The sequence below is a fragment of the Halictus rubicundus genome, chromosome 4, assembly GCF_050948215.1.
Source record: "Halictus rubicundus isolate RS-2024b chromosome 4, iyHalRubi1_principal, whole genome shotgun sequence".
NCBI lineage: Eukaryota > Metazoa > Arthropoda > Insecta > Hymenoptera > Halictidae > Halictus > Halictus rubicundus.
The window spans coordinates 1,801,884-1,821,302 of record NC_135152.1 but is presented as its reverse complement, the minus strand read 5'-3'; the positions used below and the strand labels follow the sequence as shown (position 1 = coordinate 1,821,302).

Genomic DNA, 19,419 nt, shown 5'->3' with positions numbered 1-19,419 from the left:
TTGTATATTAACTAATGTTTTGATTATTATTTTTGGGTCGACTTGTTGCTGAACAAGAGTTTAAATGCACAAATAAGATTGCTGCAGCTAAACGAGCCTGCAAATCGTATTTGTTATGATCATGATGCCATTCCACAGACCCCCAGTAAGAAGCCTATAATAAATGAATAAAAAACACCAACAGTAAAGAGTGAGATGATAATTAAGTCAAACATTATAATTTTATGAACAAAAAGAAAATTCAAATATAAATACTTGGAAACCCTCCTCTAAAAGTGACAGTTTTACTGCTTCTTCTATGCTGAGCACTCTTTCCACTGCAGCTAACGTAAGAATCACGGATTTTATTGCGTCTATTCCATACATGAAACCTATCGATAAAACAGTATTATTTACTATGTAAAACAGTATATATTAAATTGTATTTGTATATGTTAATAATAAAGTTATTTACCATATACTGCACTATCATTGTAAGACATTAAGTGTCTCAATAATACTGCTTTAGTTTCTGTAGACACTGTAGGAGCCTCTATAGTTTTAGTTTTCATTATATCTACACCATAATTATCACAGAACCATTGTACTAATGGGTCCCATTTCTTAGCTTGTAGTTTATATAATTCAGTCTCCTGCAATATAATTCTCACTTTGGTTTTAAGACATTACAATTTTGCAAAGGATATACAGGGTGAATTCGATAAAGCAGGACACGTAAATATCTCCGTTACTTTTCGTTGTACAAAAAAACTTCGTAGGACAAAGTTACACTGTTTGAAGGGCCACATATAACGGTGTAAGGGAAAAAAAATTCAAGGTCATTTTTATGAGATTTCAAGGTTATCGATGTTTTTTTAAATGGAATGATATATTTTCGTTAACGTAATGTTGTACCTGACAAGATAACGAATTCATGCATGTAACACAATATGGCCTTCAAATGACCTTCAACCCAGAAAAATGGTATAAGTAAAATTCAACGTGTAAGATTCATTTGATGTATTTCTGTTACGCCAAATGTTCAAAAATATTCCTTTGAGCTGCTATACATTCATTCAGCCGTGAAGTTACAGAACGTACTGCTGTGTAATTCATTTCTGAGGAAATCGACGCACAAGCCTGAACGATTCTTTCTTTCATGTCGTCTATAGCCGTTGGTGGTTCACTATAAACATCGTCTTTCAGTTTTCCCCATAGATAAAAATCAAGGGGTGTAAGGTCTGGTGAGCGAGCTGGCCATAATACGGGTCCGTTACGTCCAATCCAACGATTTGGAAACTTGTTATTTAAGAATTGTGTTACGACACAGGAAGAATGGGCCGGAAATCCGTCATGTTGATACCACATATTTTCACGAATGTTCAAGGGTGTATTTTCCAGGAGAATTGGTAACGATTCTCGTAAAAATGCAATGTATTTTTCTGCATTTAATGTTCCGGTAATAAAGTGAGGCCCAATTATTTGGTTATCTAAAATTCCGCACCAAACATTGACGGACCATGGTCTTTGGTCTTTTCAGATGACCAATAATGCAGGTTTTTTAAATTTATTTGCCCGTGATTTGTAAACGAAGCTTCATCGGTAAATAATATTTGATTAAAAAATGCTCTATCGTTTATCAATTGTCTCAATCCCCACTGGCAAAAGTTTACACGATTTACAAAGTCTCTACCATGAAGTTCTTGATGAATTGATAGGTGAAAGGGGTGAAATTTGTGTTTCTGGAGTATTTGCACTAGACATTTTTGACTAATGCCACTTCCTCGTGCGATTTGCCTCGTACTAGCATGAGGGTTTGTATTCACTGCTGCCAGAACATTAATTGTGTTTGCTTCATTCCTTACAGTCCTCACCTTTGTACGTTTTTTATTTTTGACACTACCAGTTACATGGAATTTATTTATCAAATTGGAGTAAACGGAAACTGATGGACAATTACGATTAGGAAATCGGTCCTTGTACAACTGCACGGCTTCTCTTAAACACTGTCGACTTTCTCCATAAATGAAAATCATATCAATCTTATCTTCTTTCCCGAAATCTGATAGCAAGAAGGTCTTCTGAGTAATTAGTAGTGGATAAACACGATTCTGTACGAACGTATAGGTGAAGGTATATCATAATTGTCCTCCTGTCAACACCGAATCTGTTATTATGTTATGTATTGCGATACATTTGCATGTATAGCAGCTCAAGGGATGTATTTTTGAACATTTGGCGTAACAGAAATACATCAAATGAATCTTACACGTTGAATTTTATTTATACCATTTTTCTGGGTTGAAGGTCATTTGAAGGTCATATTGTGTTATATGCATAAATTTGTTATCTTGTCAGCTACAACATTACGTTAACGAAAATATATCATTCCATTTAAAAAAAACATCGATAACCTTGAAATCTCATAAAAATAACCTTGAATTTTTTTCCCTTACACCGTTATATGTGGCCCTTTAAACAGTGTAACTTTGTCCTACAAAGTTTTTTTGTACAACGAAAAGTAATGGAGATATTTAGGTGTCCTGCTTTATCGAATTCACCCTGTATAATATACTTACATTTGAGTGAAATAATAGTGTATCCATTTCCAAACAATTAACAATATAGTTTGCCATATCAAGTTTTGTATGTTTGTGAGGATTATCTAGTACCGTATTACACAGAGCTGTCTATAAATTTGGATTTGAAACAACAATATCATATCGTCGATTAAGTTACATTATAAAATATAAACAGAAATTTACCAAGTGCATGTTGCCTCTATCAATAACTTCTTTCTGTGCATCCCATTCTGCGGCTACTGCTAATGCAAGTGGTTTGCTATGCACTTCAAATGTTTTCCCCTGTGGTGTCTTGAGTTTCCTTTGATCAAGTGTAATTTCAAATTTTTCACCACTCGATAAAATATTTGTGTTTCTATAAAACCTTTTTACAGTAGCTGCAAAGTAATCGTAATGTTACACGAAAATTAACAATTGCTAAAAGATATTCATTGCATACATAACAGTTAAATATACTGATGTTGAAAAAGTAATTAGGTTAAGAGCGATCTAAAACAATTTTTTATAAATATTTGAAAATGTGCTCTTACCCATATTTCTTACTATACAATATGCCGTAGCAAATATTCTATATTTAAAGTATTGCATTTTCTGAAAATATTCGATTATCTCTTCCCTGTAAATGTTATATACAATTTATGTATATAGACTGCTCTTTTCTAGATGCATGTTTTACTTACATATACCAAATAATACCTACATATATATGTATGTATGTATAATTGTATTTATAAACGCTAGCACGCTGGATTGACTGTTTATAAACTTAATGCAAATTGTTTATTTTCTTCTACATATTAAGTATATCAATAATATCTTACAATAATTAACAATAATTATTGTATTAATAATAATAATAATAATAAAACAATAATTTTATTTTAAAACTAATAATATAACTGCTACGATTTTCTATTATAACCAATATTAAAACATAAATTAAATATATTTATATAAATAAAATCTCTCTGTACAAATTTATTTTCTTCCAATTTAATTTATATTGCATGTAGGATATTGTACTGTTAGAAAATATTGTGCGTAACACATAATTAAATTCGATTAACGTAGCTTATAGTTAAAATTCCATCAATTTATTTATGCTCATTTATGCTGCCCTCTATAAAATATCGAAATACATATTTACATATGTATGCATGTATGTATGTACGCATCCATATACCGATTATGTATAATATGCACAGATAATATGTATGTACTCAATGAAAAATATTTGACTTGCGTGGGTGGATCCTGTGCTTGTTCAAAAGTTACCTAAGTGGTGAAGTTAAACAAGATATACAAAAATAGTGCTGTCCACAAGAGTGCAAACAAACTTGTGAATCATAGTTATCTACGTATATCAGGCTATATGTGCGCGGCCGACAAAAGTTAACCAAAAATGAAAACTTGTCAATTAACTTGGCTTGTTTTGAACGTATGTTTAGTATATACATTCAATTTAGAGCCGAGAATACCTGTTATTAAAAGAGGGTTGAATGGTTCTTATTTTGGTTATTCTGTAGCCGAACATCAAGAAATTTCGGAAGATGGATCAGAAAACCTCAAAAGTTGGTAAGGATCATCATTTCTTTTTATTACAACTAAAATCGTTACAAAAATTATAAGAACTTAACGTCCTTATATTCTACATAAAATGTTACAATTATTTAATAATGTTTCATTTTCAGTAATATTTTTTAATATAGGTACACGATATAGACTTGGTGATAATGAAAATAAAAATAATTTAGTTTATATGTAAATATTAACAATTCTGTTGTGGAAACTGTTTTTATTATGTAAATTTTGAAACTATTTAAATACGTACATATTATTAATATTTAAAAAATGTATATTATACAATAACGAATGTAACTTATTTAATTGACAGGATGTTAATCGGTGCTCCATTGGGTCAAAATAGACAACCAAATACTACCAAATCTGGTGCATTATGGCAATGTCCATTAACAACATTTCAGAGGGATTGTACTCAAGTGATCACAGATGGGAGATCAAGTATGTAAAGAATTTGAATATATTCATCAATTTATGATTCCTTATCATTCCAACTTATATTTTCATAAACATATATATATTTATTATAATGTGTGTTTCATTTTTTAAAGATAGATGAAATTAAACATAATGGAGGAAATTATTGTTGTTCGAATTTATTTATATTTTTAGGAACATTAATTCAATTTGCATGTTATTTTCAATGTTATTGTTCTATGGAGTTGTTAAGTTATTGAGCTTTATTCGATGTTGTATACATAATAAGATTATTTTTTTGTTAAATTACGTGTTGGTTAACGAGCAGCAGAGGGAATTCTGTATGATTCAAGTAAGTCGATGAATGGTGTTATTTGAATGGGCAATTTTATCATTGTCATACAAAATTTTATTGATTACGCAAAAATTTTGGTCATTTATTGTAAAAATTGTTACATCAGCATGGTATATTGCAATGTACAAATTATTTAATTATACTAAATTGATTAAAAACATTCTTATTCTAACAAACACACTATTAATAAAAAATGTTTCTAATTTAAATTTGTTGCGACAACTTGTTTAACCATGGAATGTTTTTATGTTTGCATTTGTGTGTAAATTAAAAATTGAAATGATATTGTTTGCAATTAATAAAATGTATATCCACATGCTTATTACTCTGCATAATGTATTTATTATTCATTGTTTTCTTTTATTATTTTTAGTAGGTTTTCGTATATAGTTTTCATTTGTTGTAGCATGATAATTTATGTGGAATGATTTTTTATCAATCTTTAAACATGTTATAATAATGTAATGTAGTCTTAAGGATAGCTTCCTTATCGTTGAGAAAAATTAGAAATTAAATGTTCCCTCATTTTGATATATGCTGTAATATGTATCTACATATGGTTTCATTATAGCTGGATTCATTGTTACTTAGTAAGAACTATCATTACATGCAATACGTGCCTGTCGTGAAGAAATAAAAATTGTTCTATGATTTAAGTTGTAAAATACTCTTAAATTGCTTAAGGGAATTGCCCACATAAAATAAATTAAAGCGATATAAAATATTATTTGTAATACCTGAATTTGTACTTAAGTATGAATAATCTTGAAAATTAACAAAAAAACACAGAGCTGTTTTACTCTTTAATTAACGAACTGTTTTAAATTTTTTAGGTTCTGAATCTGATGAACTACAGCCACCAGGAAATGATGAAATAAAAAACAATCAGTGGCTGGGAGTAACAGTTCGTAGTCAAGGTTCTGGAGGTAAAGTAATGGTACGTTTTTCTTCAAACATGATGTTTATTTTTTTTTTTTAAGTATTCAATTCATTAGCTTTGATATACTTATAGGTATGTGCACACAGGCACATTGTAAAAACAGCAGATTCACAATGGGGTCAGGGACAATGTTACATATTAACGCAAGATTTGAAGTATCAAGATTTAAAGAAACCTTGCTCTGGAAAACCAACAAACAAGTAATATAAACATTTTAATTAAAAAATACATTAAAACCAAGTATATCAATATATAATTTCCAACTCATACATAGTATATAATTAAATATAATATTTTCTCACATTTTAGAGCTCATGAACAATTTGGATACTGTCAAGCAGGAACTAGTGGTGTACTTACTGGAGAGGATCGTGTTGTCATTGGTACACCAGGTCCACACACATGGAGAGGAACTTTATATCTTTTTACAATTTCAGATGAATTTTTAACTAGAGATAATACTGTTTATAACGCTCCAATGCAGGATTCTTCTCCTGTCAGCAAGTATAGCTACTTAGGTATGTACCATTATTAGAGGTGTGCGAGATTCCGAAAATGGGTCGAGAATTTTATTCCGGATCGAAATCTCGAACTTTTCAGGAAACCCGACTCGACTCGAAAATTCCTCTAACTTGACTTAAAACAATATAAATACGCGTTACATTTATAGGCATGTCTGTTACTGTGGGGAATTTCTTTGGTAATGGATTAGCATATGCTGCTGGAGCACCACGATCGAATGGAACTGGTCAAGTGGTTTTACTTACACGACGAGAATTTAAATCAGATATGGATGTTGCTCTTATTTTGGATGGCGAACAATTTGCTTCAAGTTTCGGATATGAAATTACATCTGCGGATGTTAATGGAGACAAGTATAACTTTCTTCTTTGAAAATTAGTTATTAAAAATGAGAAATTATTACATATTAACACGTTTGTCTTGCTTCTATTCCTAGAATTTCAGATCTTATAGTTGCGGCACCATTTTACTTCAATAAAGCAGAAGGAGGTGCGGTATATGTGTATACATCGTTACAGAAATCTAATAAGGATAATGAAAAAAGTAATAAACCTATTAAACTAGTTGGTCGTGAAGAATCGAGGTATATATTCTAGATATTCAATGCAATTTTTTCGAAATTTCTTCTGCACGTCATTCAGTAAACCAATGCCCCTGATTGCTAAAAAAAATCAGATTGTTTGGTACAATTGTAAAAATGTTATTCTGTTTTAAAGAGTGTTCAAATAGATTCGTGAGTAAGAGTACTCATTGTTATAAAGAAGGCAGCCGAAACGGCACAGGCGCACACGTTATGTATACCTAATATCTAATCAGACCTGCATTCCTTTCAACTGCCTTCTTTATAGCAACAGACAGTACATAGTGTTTCAATTAAGATGTCATAAACTCTTTTATCAGAAATTGTTACTAGCAGCATGGTTTTATATATTTTTTTTTACATAATTTAAGTTATTTTATAAAACAAGTTTCTTAATGTAACATGTAAGGTAAATGAGTAATTTAGAGAAAAGGTAGAACTCGTCCTTAATTATTTTTTTTTCATCGTAATAATACATAGATTTTAACATTTAGATATTTATAATGTAATAAGAATGAATAGTATATAATAATATGTAACTGAATTATAGATTCGGATTTGCATTAACGAATTTGGGAGATTTGAACAAAGATGGTTACGAAGATATTGCAGTTGGTGCACCTTATGAAGAAAAGGGGACAGTATACATATATTTGGGTGCCAAAAATGGAATAATTACAGTGCCATCACAGGTATCACATACTATACATATAAATTTATGTAAAATTATATAATTTTGTTTGAAATCGCATTAATGTTTAGGTAATACACGCAGATGATATGCCACAACCATTACAAACATTTGGTTATTCATTAAGTGGGGGAATTGATATGGATCAAAATGGATATTCGGATTTATTAGTTGGAGCTTATGAAAACGATGCTGTAGCACTTCTCCGTTCAAAAAAGATTATTGATATCAGCACGTATATCCGTTACTTAAAAAAAGATAGTACATATCAAGAAAAAATAGAACCTGTCGATCCTAATAAATTTGGGTGTCCAGAAGACCCTGATTCAAATTATACATGGTCTGTAATTTATAAATTTCAAAACATTACGTTTATAACAATGTTTCTATATATGTGTCAATTCATCAAGTTAATTCGTTACAGTTTTTCGTTCGAAGCTTGTTGTAAAACAGAATCTCTTATAAAAGAAGAGGACATGCAAAATTTGAAATTGAATTATTACATTGAAGCTGAAACGTACACAGGAGTTAAAAAATTCTCAAGAGTGTGGTTTGGCGCTGGCAATTCTCGTCCACATTATATAAATCGTACTGTCACTTTAGATGCAACGAAAGTTGAACATTGTCAGAAAGAAATAATTTACTTAAAGGTAATTGTATTTGTTATGCTATTACAATGTAATAAACAAATGATATGAATCTAAAGGGATCAAGTTTTTAACGCGATCTTATGCAGATCATACTTTCGTTAATATCTCATTAATTATTAGCTTTAAAACAAGCAATGTTTAATGCTACTTTACCACGTAAAATCTGTAGAAATAATTTTTTGTTCAACGCATAATTGAGAAGTTATTCGAGGTGATCAAGTTAGGTGTCTCACCCTGTACAAGTTTCTTTATTGTTTTAGGAAAATACACGCGACATTCAATCGCCAATTAAATTCCGGTTAAACTACTCTTTGATACAAGAGGAGCCAATCATGCCAGCTGAAGGACAACCTTTACCTGATATAAAAAATTATCCGATTTTAAATCAGCAAGAAGCTGCACGTGTATTTGAAGCAACCTTTCAAAAAGATTGTGGTAATAATGATATTTGTGAAAGCGATCTACAAGTGAAGGCTCGGTTAAATTTATCAGGTATAATCTTCAATTCAATAAAAATACTATAATGTCAAGATTGATTTGATTAAAAAACAAAAGTAGTTTTTTGAAAATAATATTTATTATTAATACTTTAAGCTTCATCTGAGAAAACTCATATCTATGAGCTCCTTTTGGGTGAAAGAGAGGAAGTTGTGGTAGATGTAACTGTATCTAATGTTGGAGAATCAGCGTACGAAGCTCAGTTATTCATCATTCATTCACACAGTTTGAATTACATTGCTAGTAAAAGCAATGATTCTGTAATTTGCAATTTGTATAATACTACATTAGTTGCTTGTTCTATTGGTAACCCGTTTAAAAAAGATAAAATGGTAAATATACAAGTAAGATTTGACCCTAAAGAATTGGAAGATAATGAATCGAAATTAGAGTTTGTAATATTTACAAATTCTACGTCGAAAGAAGTAAAAGAAAAGGAGCCTACAAGATTGCAAGCAACAGTAGTAAAGCGTGCGGAATTGTCAATTAAAGGGTAACTTCGAAATTCGTACTACAAACAAAAAATGTGTAATATGATTAAAAAATTGAATGTTTACTCATATGCGAAATACAAACATTATAGGAGTTCAAAAATTCAACGGGCTTCCTATGGTGGACCAGTTGTGGGCGAGTCAGCAATAAAACACTTAAATGAAGTTGGACCAAAAGTTTCACATATTTATGAAGTATTTAATGAAGGTCCATGGAGAGTAAGCACTTTAGAAGTTCGAATCTCGTGGCCTTATGAGGTGGCAAATGACAAAGCTCATGGAAAATGGCTTTTATATTTAGAGGAAATGCCAACTGTACAAGGTGATGCAGCAATAATCTTATATCATTTATTATATAAATACATACATATTGTGATATTACAATCTCAATTGTTTTTTTCAATAATTTAGCATTGACTATAATATGTGTGAGTCTGGTACATATTAATTATGTTCATTGTAATTTCATTTATAGCTTTAGGTGATGGTGTATGTACATTACCACCAGATCACCAGGTTAATCCACTAAAGTTACAAGGTAATACTAGTTATGATGATATTGATATCTTTCAATCTACAATGTCTACTTCTCCCACATTGCATAACCACACGAATAATGCAAGAATGAGAAGAGATACAGAAAAAGTTGTTAACACACGAACAATCATAGATAAGGATGGTCATAAACGTCAAACAGTTTCGATGGTAGGCGACTAATTAAATCTACAATAAAAAATACTTCTCTTCATCAATGAAAACAATTCTTTTTCTTATTATAGAATTGCAAAGCTGGAACTGCAAAATGTTTCGATATTACGTGTTTTATATATAACTTACAAAGAAAACAAGAAGCAATAATAATTGTTAAAGCACGGTAACATTTAATATTACATATATAAATGCGATATTTAAATACAATATGTGACGACAAAAAAACGTTTATTATTATTAACATTTAACTTTTGTATTCACGATACTTTTATCCTTTCTAGATTATGGAATTCTACGCTTGCAGAGGATTATCCTAAAGTGGATAGCGTGAAAATAGGTTCTAATGCGAGAATAGTTATACCATCGAATGTTGAGATTCAACAAGAAAATATGAAAGACGATGTTGCATCTGTAAGCGTTAAAATTTACAGTCATCAGTTTGAAGTATTAACTTCGTTTTTATTTTTTCTTTTTTAATTTGTATTTCATATGTTTTAATATACAGGTTGAGACGACCGTGCAACCAGATCATATTGATCAACAAGACAAGGAATCTATGTCCATTGGAATAATTATAGGAGCGGTTGCAGCAGGTTTGCTATTGCTTATTATAATTGCGCTAATTCTACGAACGTGTGGATTCTTTAAAAGAAGGCGGCCAGATCCCACACTATCGGGAAACCTCGAAAAACATAGGGATGATAATCCAGAAAGCGAAGCGCTATGTAAACGTTAAACAGTTGTTTTAACTTTTATTATGATTTCTATACTTAATAACATTTTTTCATAAATTAGTATGCTTACTTAAGTTTACAGTACTTACATTGAAAAATAACAAACGATGACTGCTATAGCTAAATAGTATATAGCGGGTATTTAAGCAGCTAAATACAAGAAGTTTAAAATCCAGATTGTGATATATTGATATATTTATAGATACATACAATCACATATACATATATACACATATATATTTTTAAAATCATGTGAAATTTATTACTTTGGAATACTTGCACAGATAATCTGTTAACCACCAGAATTTTAATCACGGACTCTTATATTAATACAATTAAGAATAAATGAAAACTACGACGCAACTTGTCCCTCAACAAACATAATTACCATGCAACTTATATGGCATAATAGTTAGAATACAATTTACATTGTAATTATGTATAGATTTTATAATATAATTAAATATTAAACATTTTTTGGAAAATATAATAAAATTCGGATGACGAGCATCGATGGTTAACAGATTAATTGTAAATTAACTGCCATTACATATTGATAATTGTGTAATATTTTGCATATTGTCATAAGTATTCAAATATTTCATCTCCACAAATACTTTTTGAGATTTTTTAGATGCTTTATTTAAATACGTTTTATATGCTTTTAATTCTGCATTTACGAAGATAATAAAATAGTAAAGAAACACTTCTTGACAATAATACTGCTTAATTTATATATTCTTACAAACGCACAAACATATTACACAAAGCACAGTTTTGTCTAATGTATTTATATAATCTCATGTTATATAACTTAATTTTGTAGTTTATGGAACTGTTTAATTTATACGACAGAAAAATCTTTGATGAATTTTAAAAAAAATGACATCTTGCCTATTCATATTACACGTTAAATATAAAAAGTACATTTATTTAACATTGAAATGTAGCATGTTAATCACATTACAATGTAATTAGTATCATTATACTATTTAAGACATGATCAGTATAAGACTAACTCCATAGATCACAATTTTTACCTTTTTTTTTCTTCTAGTAAAAAATATATTTATGGTAATTTACAAGGAGTAAAGTATTTGCTTTGTGTTCATTATATAGTAATTATTCATTAAAAGTCACGTTTAAGGAATTATTTTAATGAATTATTATTTGGAGACGTTATAATAAAAAATTATTGAAATATTTGATTTCGAAATAATTATTTTCAAGCTAAGTTAGCGAAACAATGAATTATTACAACGTTATAAATATAAAAATAAATTCATTAAATACTTTCTCGAAACTCAAAACTTTTTGGTATATTCATTTCCATTACTTATTATGTCTTGAATGTTCTTTCTTTGTACTTTACACTATTCGAGAAGAGGTAATAAATTATTTTTCATGAGGGTTAGAAAACAGTAATACATTTTAAGGATACTTAGAAAATTTTTATGTTTACAATCATTCAATGTCGAATTATTTTTTATTTAATCCACACATGGTACTAGTATATATAATTCTTTTTAATATAAACGTGCCTTCGAATTATTATGAATTTTATTGATCAAATTATTGTGTATATAAATGTTACATTAAGTCTTAAAAATAGTTTGAATGTACAAACAGGTACTTAAGATTATTTGGCCTGCCATTTAACAATTTAAGTATGAGAAATATAGAATTTCCAGATGCCCGGGATTGGTTTGAACAGTCCTGGATTTATAATTACGTCCGGGACTGCGTCTGTGATTTTTAAAAAGCAAGGAATTTTTAAATGAGGGGTTGTAAAAGTTGAAGAAAGATAAATCGTTAATTCATAAAAAAAAAGAAAGTAATGTCTTTACTAAAATGAATGGTATTTCTAAGTACAATAGGCTTTCTCAATAGTGAAATTAATTTTTCATAAAATGTACTCGACTGTGTTTTCTAAGACATGGGAACTCTAGGTAAAGAAAACTTTGTAAACTATCCTTTTACTATGAAGTACATTCCTCAAAGTATTTATATCATATTGATGTAATAAGTAGCAAATGTAACAAAGTTATAAGACACAATGTCACATAACATTTTCTTCTACCTATACATAAAAGAATCATATAAAGACCTAATATAGTAGGAAGGAAAACAATGTTATCCTTTATAGTCATATAAATCTGATACCACATATACTAACTTCCATATCATTTACATAAATTGTAACTGTAAAATTATAGCCTACTAACTGCTTCATATTTGTATACCAATCTATGAATGCAATGGTATTTTATATTAAATTAATGTAATTTATCTAATATTTGCTAGTAATTAATAATTTTACTAAAAACAATAATACTGCCTATAGATCACAATTATAAAAAGGAGAAATAAAGTGAAAATCGATTGATATTTTGACAAAAGTACTTAATAAAAAGTCATAATAATATTACTCCACATCCATGTTATCGACTGTTCATTGAAACTTAATTGCATATTCTAATTTAAGAAATTCAATGTAGATAAAATCGAAGACATGTATTATAATCATTCTCCACTTCATTTCTTTATTAGAAACTTTCTGTAATACTATATATATGCTTCAAACATTACTTGAGTTCGAATGTAATGGTTTGTTGCAATCAAAGTGTTGCTAAATACATAAAAATAATAATACAATTTGTATTATGTAGATTTATGTAGACTATCTAATATATTCTTTTATAAACCATAAATAAAGATAAAGATTTATTATTTTATAAAACAAATTTGTTCTATAAAATTAATATTTGTGAGGCATCTTTATTTTGTAAAATTCATTTAATGTTCAACAAAAGAATGTTATTATTGTATAACTTTGATTAATAAATATTATAAGTATATAAAATTTATTATACCCTTTCAATTTACGCGGATTATCTGTCACACGCGTTTTTTTACGTGGAAGAAAACACAATAGTTCACCAGTGCGCAAAAAATACTAAAGAAAAAAGCGGGCACAAATCAAGGAGGGGAGGGGAGTATATATTTTTAATAAATGAAATTTCAGATTATAAATATAGTATCCATAGTTGAAATATCGGGAAAACGTTAGTACAATATTCCTTCTGAACATTTACTTATATTCGAAAAACTTAATAAATAATATCAATCGAAATAAGAGCCTCAATTTTTTAATTCGAAGAAATTTAAATTTGTGTATACCCTTAGTGTTTCCTTATATACCGTCACGTGACGTTACTTAACCATAGACAAATCTTTGAAAAGGGCAGAGCACTACTCGTGCAGAATCATGCAGAATGAAAGAAATTAAGATGAAAATGAGCTTACTAATGATTATCTATGCGTAATATGCATTTCTTCTGATTTCTTCTCACTCACTCGGTATCCTTCTTTATTTCCGATTACAAGCCGACAGCCAATCAGACATAAGATGAAGAAGTATATATATTAACTATTTCTGATCGTCATATTATGTCTCCCGAGTCACAAGATGCTATAGAGAAAAGGAATAATTTTATAGCATATGTGAAAACAATTATAATCTTAGACTTTATTCTTTTATATCTAAAATATGTAGTCATTAGTCATTATTTATTAGATTATGATAAGTAAGTAAATATGTGCATAAAATTCTATTTTAAATCCAACTTATTTCTACCGTAACAGTACTATTATACATATATATATACACACCGTATAAGTACAATAAATTTTATGTTTCTTATTAAGTGAGTACAAATGATAATATTAAAAAGGAGTAAACAATTGCAAAACTATTATGTAAAATTACTGCAAGGTGTAGTTTAGTATACTTTCTGAATTATTTAAAAAATTGTTAAATGGAATAATATATTCCATTTTAAGGCAATCTTATAGTAAAAAATTGAACCAAGAAATTTATATTACTGCATATGATTCAAATACGTTTATGGTGGAATTTTTTATGACATTTTTTAGTAGCAGTATTGAAGGAATTAATTTAATATATTTTGGAATCAACATTTGTGTTTAATATACTTTGTAATAATTATTACGGATTATACGGTATCAATAATATAAATATATAGATATTTAAACGAATGTTAATCTTACATTAACATACTTCAAGTTTTATTGCTAAATTATAATGGAAAATGTCTTAAATACTAGCTAAAAGAGTGATTGGTGAATGCGCTTGTATCTAACAGAATTACCGTCATTATAATCGGGCAGATACCTATCTCTCTTTACCTTTCTATGGTTTAACAAAGTTGTCCAATAAAAAAGCCTTACATTCGCGAGTGATTTTTTATTTTAATCACTGTAAAAATTTTATCATATTATTAAACATTGAAGTTTAACATATGGGTGTGAGTCAGTACATGGGACTGCTACAAAATCAGTGACAGGTGGTTTGACGTTTATTCGCCGCCATCGTTATTAACGACAGGGACCTGCCATATTGCGCGTGATATAAAGAACTGTAATACATTTACGTTATTACGATTGTTGTTTGTACATTTGGTACAAGTGCCTATTGTTTATATAGCAGCCACAGTGTTTAGACACCCCCACATCTCAATTATAAGAAAATATTTCATAATAGTCAGCTGTAAAACGGTAAGTGGAAGCTGCATTGTTGACATCAGAAACTTTTTTTTATTGAACAGTTGTCAGTAGAAAATTGAGTTGTGAACGACTATATTTATAAGTTTAATATCACAACGTTATCGTATCAATTTTTGCCGTGGTTTCTGCTTATTGTAATATCACTTAATGACAGTGTATCAAAGATCTTATAAGTTGTTACAATTTTGTTATTAGTATCTTTTTCAGAAATATAAATTTTCCACAAGTGTACAAATTACAATATATTGTTTCCGTGCTTTCTACTTTGTTAATCTGTATATGCTTCTATAAAATATAATAACTCACAGAAATAATTATAGCAATTTTAATGATATTGAATGTGGATAAATTCTTAATGAATCATTGTAAAATGTTTATAAAATTCTCAGTACGAAGTCTTAATAAAATTTTGTTATTCAATGTATACTTTATTCTGTATAACATTCTACCAGACAATCAAATCAATTATATCTTACAGCACTATAAATTATTCTGTAATACATTCAGTTGCTACAATAGTTTTACAAAAACTTACTAATAAATGTTTCTATAATTATCAAAGTGATAATTAGCTCTCAATATGTGTAAATGAATACTACATCATGTTGTAGATAAAACTTCAAATATTCGCTCTCATAATATAATAAAAAAATAGTTCAGTTCACCGTAAATTGTAAAATGTTATAGATTATTTTGTTTATAGGTACAAAATGTCAACCGGTCCATATAATTACTCTTACATCTTTAAGTACATCATCATAGGAGATATGGGAGTAGGAAAATCTTGTTTATTGCATCAATTTACTGAAAAAAAATGTAAGTTTTTATATTATATGAACTATATACATATTCATTTCACAACTGTATTTTACTCTGTCGATTACACAAAAGATGTAGAGTATGTTGAAGCATGTGAAAATAGTTTCAGGAGTAAGTTAAGTGTATATTCTATTTCACTTTGTAACTAAGTCACAGATAGCCTTTTATTAGAATAATTCTCCTTAGATATGTATCATGTCACTTCATACATTTAGACTTTTAAATTTATGAAGAATTTAAAAGATATTTAACAGCTTATTTAACTTAAAGTTATTGTTCCTAACAGTTGCTTTGAAAACAGAGCTTTGTTTTTGTATTATGTTACTTCAGTTTATGAGACAGATTCAGTTTATTAATTCTGTAACTGTATACCTTAATATTGGAATGTTCTATTATCTGAATGTTCTGTTATCTGAACATGCAGTACCTCCTAGTAACAGATGTTTCTACCAACTAAAATCTGGTTATAACACTTTAGTGTGAAATACAACATATTTATAATTAAAAAATGTATCTATTTTATATATAAAAACATTTCATAAACAAAAGAAATTGTTATCCAAATCATTTTATTTTGATAAATAAATCCTAGTTAGTTTAAGTATGGAAAATTGTATTATATTTACATACTTATTTTACTATAATTTCATATCTAATTTACCTCCGAAGTTATGCCTATACACTTTGCTTTGTTTTATACAATGCAATAAAAAATAATCTTCTCAACCAAATTAAATTTGTATTTTAGTTATGGCAGACTGTCCGCATACTATCGGTGTAGAGTTCGGGACAAGAATTATCGAAGTAGCAGGGCAGAAAATAAAATTACAAATATGGGACACTGCTGGACAAGAACGTTTCCGGGCAGTTACAAGGTGTCATATACTTTCGGCTCTTAAATTTTGTAATATCGAATTTAGAAGTAAAACAAAACTACACATTAGCCATGTTTTGTAGATCTTATTATCGAGGTGCGGCTGGAGCGTTAATGGTCTATGATATTACTCGTCGATCGACTTACAATCATCTTAGCAGCTGGCTTACAGATACAAGGAATTTAACAAATCCAAGCACTGTATGCAAAATATGATATTTTACATAATGGTATTTATGTCTGTAAAGTGTAACTACAATTGATGCACAAACGTTGAATGACAATTCTTATATTCTGTAAATAAGATATTTTCACAAGATAGAGAACAAACAATTTTACATTCTATACTTACAGGTTATATTTTTGATTGGTAACAAAAGTGACTTGGAAGGTCAGAGAGATGTTACCTATGAAGAAGCAAAGCGATTCGCGGATGAAAATGGTCTTATGTTTGTAGAGGCTAGTGCAAAAACGTAAGTTGCTCATTGAATTCATAGATTATGCTTAACTAAACAATCATAATGTTTTTGTATATTCTAATTAATTGTAACATATACATGCACTTCATAAATGTTCTTTTGATTAATTTATTGTTTATTATATTCTTTATCAGAGGGCATAATGTTGAAGAAGCATTTTTGGAAACAGCAAAGAAAATATTCCAAAGTATACAAGATGGACGGTGGGTATAATATTGATTCTATTTTTATTTGTTTTATGAATAATTTCGACATATCAATTTGTTGCTTTCAGTTTGGACTTGAATGCAGCAGAATCAGGTGTTCAACATAATCCAAGTCAACCAGGCCGTACTAATCTTCAAGGTGTATCTAATGAACAACAAGGTGGAAAGGATTCTTGCTCCTGTTAGGTCTTTATTTGTTTGTATATAGATATTCGAAATCATCGGTACTATTAATGCATATATGATTTATACTAAGTATAGCAAGCAAATAGTCTTTGATCTTTATCCCTTAACCTTTAATAAGTCAAATCTACTTAATAAACATCAGTTCTTTTATAGTTAGAATTAATTTACAAAAATATATGATATGAATACATGACTCAGTATAAACGTATACGTATAAATTGTATTGAAAACTGATTCTGTATTTTTCTTCAATGTTACAGCTTTTGTATAATTGTTGTGATTTGCTTACATTTCCTATAGATCTTATAATTTGTTCCATAAAAAAAGAAATATTAGACAATATGTTGCACATGCGGACATTATGATACACATGTACAAGGTGCATTGTACGAAATATTTACTTAATCACATGAAAATATGATAAACATGAATGTGACACAGTTGAATAAGATAAATATTTACCATTGTAAAGTACGTTTATGTAACAAGATTGAGTATATCTGAAGGTGTTTGTTATCTAATTTACAGTTTGGAAGCTGTACTATAAGCTTAGATACAAAAGATTGTTGGTAACACATCTACACATCTAAATAGCATAAAAAAGTTGTCATAAAATGGTATAGTAGTATAACCAAATTAGTGTCACCTGTATTATTTCATAATTATAATCCCGCTTTCATATCATATAAACCTTTCATAAAGAACCTATAGATTTCATTCTCAGCTCGCTAGATCCTTCGTTTCTAAATAAAATTTTTAATTTTGCAATATTTCAAAGTTCGTGAAAGAGAGAAGTTTTAATATAGTGTTCCCTCGACAGCAGCTTTGTCCTACAGGACACATGTTACCAATTCGTTACTCTTACTTTTCTTTATTTTATATTTTACTAAACACAAAAATATAAAAAAACAGAAACTTCTTGAACAATATGATAGTTGTTCATACTGGGCATGAATTACGTTCCTTTAAATAAGTTTAAGAACAAATGTAGGTGGACAGTAAGAGTCATTATATGTAAGAATGGAAGAATATATACTATATATTAGATACATATATAGTAAATACATTGTGTGCTACAACAATAGGCTTGCACTCCGATTTTAAAAACGTTGTGCACAGACAAATTTCTGCTTTAGGACCAGTGTTACTTTATAAGCAGTGAATTACCGGTTTTGACTTAAACATTACTAGGTTGTCATTAATTATAAAGACCAAGCTCCTGTCGAGAGGACACTGTTTGTTGTTATTGTTACCACTATTCCAAGATTTAAGTAATTAATACTGATAATAAGACATGTTTTATAATATGATGCTACATTATCTTAACTTGTTTGGATTTTATGTTCTCTTTTATAAAAATTAATTTATTATTCATTATTTCTCCTTAATTATGAAAATATTAATAGATAGATTTATCATAATTATGTAGACTGCGGATGTTGATGAAAATTCTTGTTCTTAAGGACTAACCAGTACAAACAGGAATCAGGAAAATGAAATTTACTATCTTAATAAATGTCCTTGATACATGAAGCAA

At 28.9% G+C, this 19,419-nt stretch overlaps 3 protein-coding genes and 1 long non-coding RNA gene across 6 annotated transcripts; 2 read left to right on the top strand and 2 right to left on the bottom strand.

The window, feature by feature from the left end:
* Positions 1–7: 7 nt before the first annotated feature.
* On the bottom strand, positions 8–3,917 carry L(2)k14505 (ATP synthase mitochondrial F1 complex assembly factor 2 homolog l(2)k14505). Of its 2 annotated transcripts, XM_076786204.1 has the most exons (7): positions 3,782–3,917; positions 3,092–3,177; positions 2,745–2,938; positions 2,559–2,669; positions 455–632; positions 256–371; positions 8–154 (listed from the first exon to the last, which is right to left on the bottom strand). In XM_076786204.1, exons 2-7 carry the CDS (start codon positions 3,147–3,149, stop codon positions 8–10), a joined length of 804 nt encoding a protein of 267 aa, XP_076642319.1. In that variant the 5' UTR covers positions 3,150–3,177; positions 3,782–3,917. The 2 variants fall into 2 exon arrangements, with proteins under 2 accessions (XP_076642319.1, XP_076642318.1); XM_076786203.1 differs by lacking the exon at positions 3,782–3,917 and having other exon boundaries at positions 3,092–3,325.
* A 46-nt stretch (positions 3,918–3,963) lies between these two features.
* Positions 3,964–10,906, top strand: Mew (multiple edematous wings). Of its 2 annotated transcripts, XM_076786201.1 has the most exons (18): positions 3,964–4,136; positions 4,456–4,583; positions 4,888–4,911; positions 5,748–5,851; positions 5,927–6,054; positions 6,164–6,372; positions 6,525–6,729; positions 6,813–6,959; positions 7,507–7,648; positions 7,719–7,987; positions 8,072–8,297; positions 8,558–8,789; positions 8,892–9,288; positions 9,379–9,608; positions 9,762–9,991; positions 10,066–10,160; positions 10,279–10,408; positions 10,503–10,906. In XM_076786201.1, exons 1-18 carry the CDS (start codon positions 3,964–3,966, stop codon positions 10,731–10,733), a joined length of 3,300 nt encoding a protein of 1,099 aa, XP_076642316.1. In that variant the 3' UTR covers positions 10,734–10,906. The 2 variants fall into 2 exon arrangements, with proteins under 2 accessions (XP_076642316.1, XP_076642317.1); XM_076786202.1 differs by lacking the exon at positions 4,888–4,911.
* Positions 10,907–10,992: 86 nt separating this feature from the next.
* LOC143353128 (uncharacterized) lies at positions 10,993–15,071 on the bottom strand. Its single transcript, XR_013082080.1, has 3 exons — positions 14,941–15,071; positions 14,085–14,203; positions 10,993–12,477 (listed from the first exon to the last, which is right to left on the bottom strand). It is a non-coding gene; the product is annotated as an uncharacterized LOC143353128 (long non-coding RNA).
* Positions 14,969–18,796, top strand: Rab14 (RAS oncogene family member Rab14). The gene is made up of 7 exons (XM_076786205.1): positions 14,969–15,309; positions 16,022–16,134; positions 16,886–17,012; positions 17,095–17,212; positions 17,366–17,484; positions 17,625–17,693; positions 17,765–18,796. The coding sequence occupies exons 2-7, from the start codon at positions 16,029–16,031 to the stop codon at positions 17,880–17,882; spliced, it is 657 nt and encodes a 218-aa protein (XP_076642320.1). The 5' UTR covers positions 14,969–15,309; positions 16,022–16,028; the 3' UTR covers positions 17,883–18,796.
* The last annotated feature ends 623 nt before the right edge of the window (positions 18,797–19,419 follow it).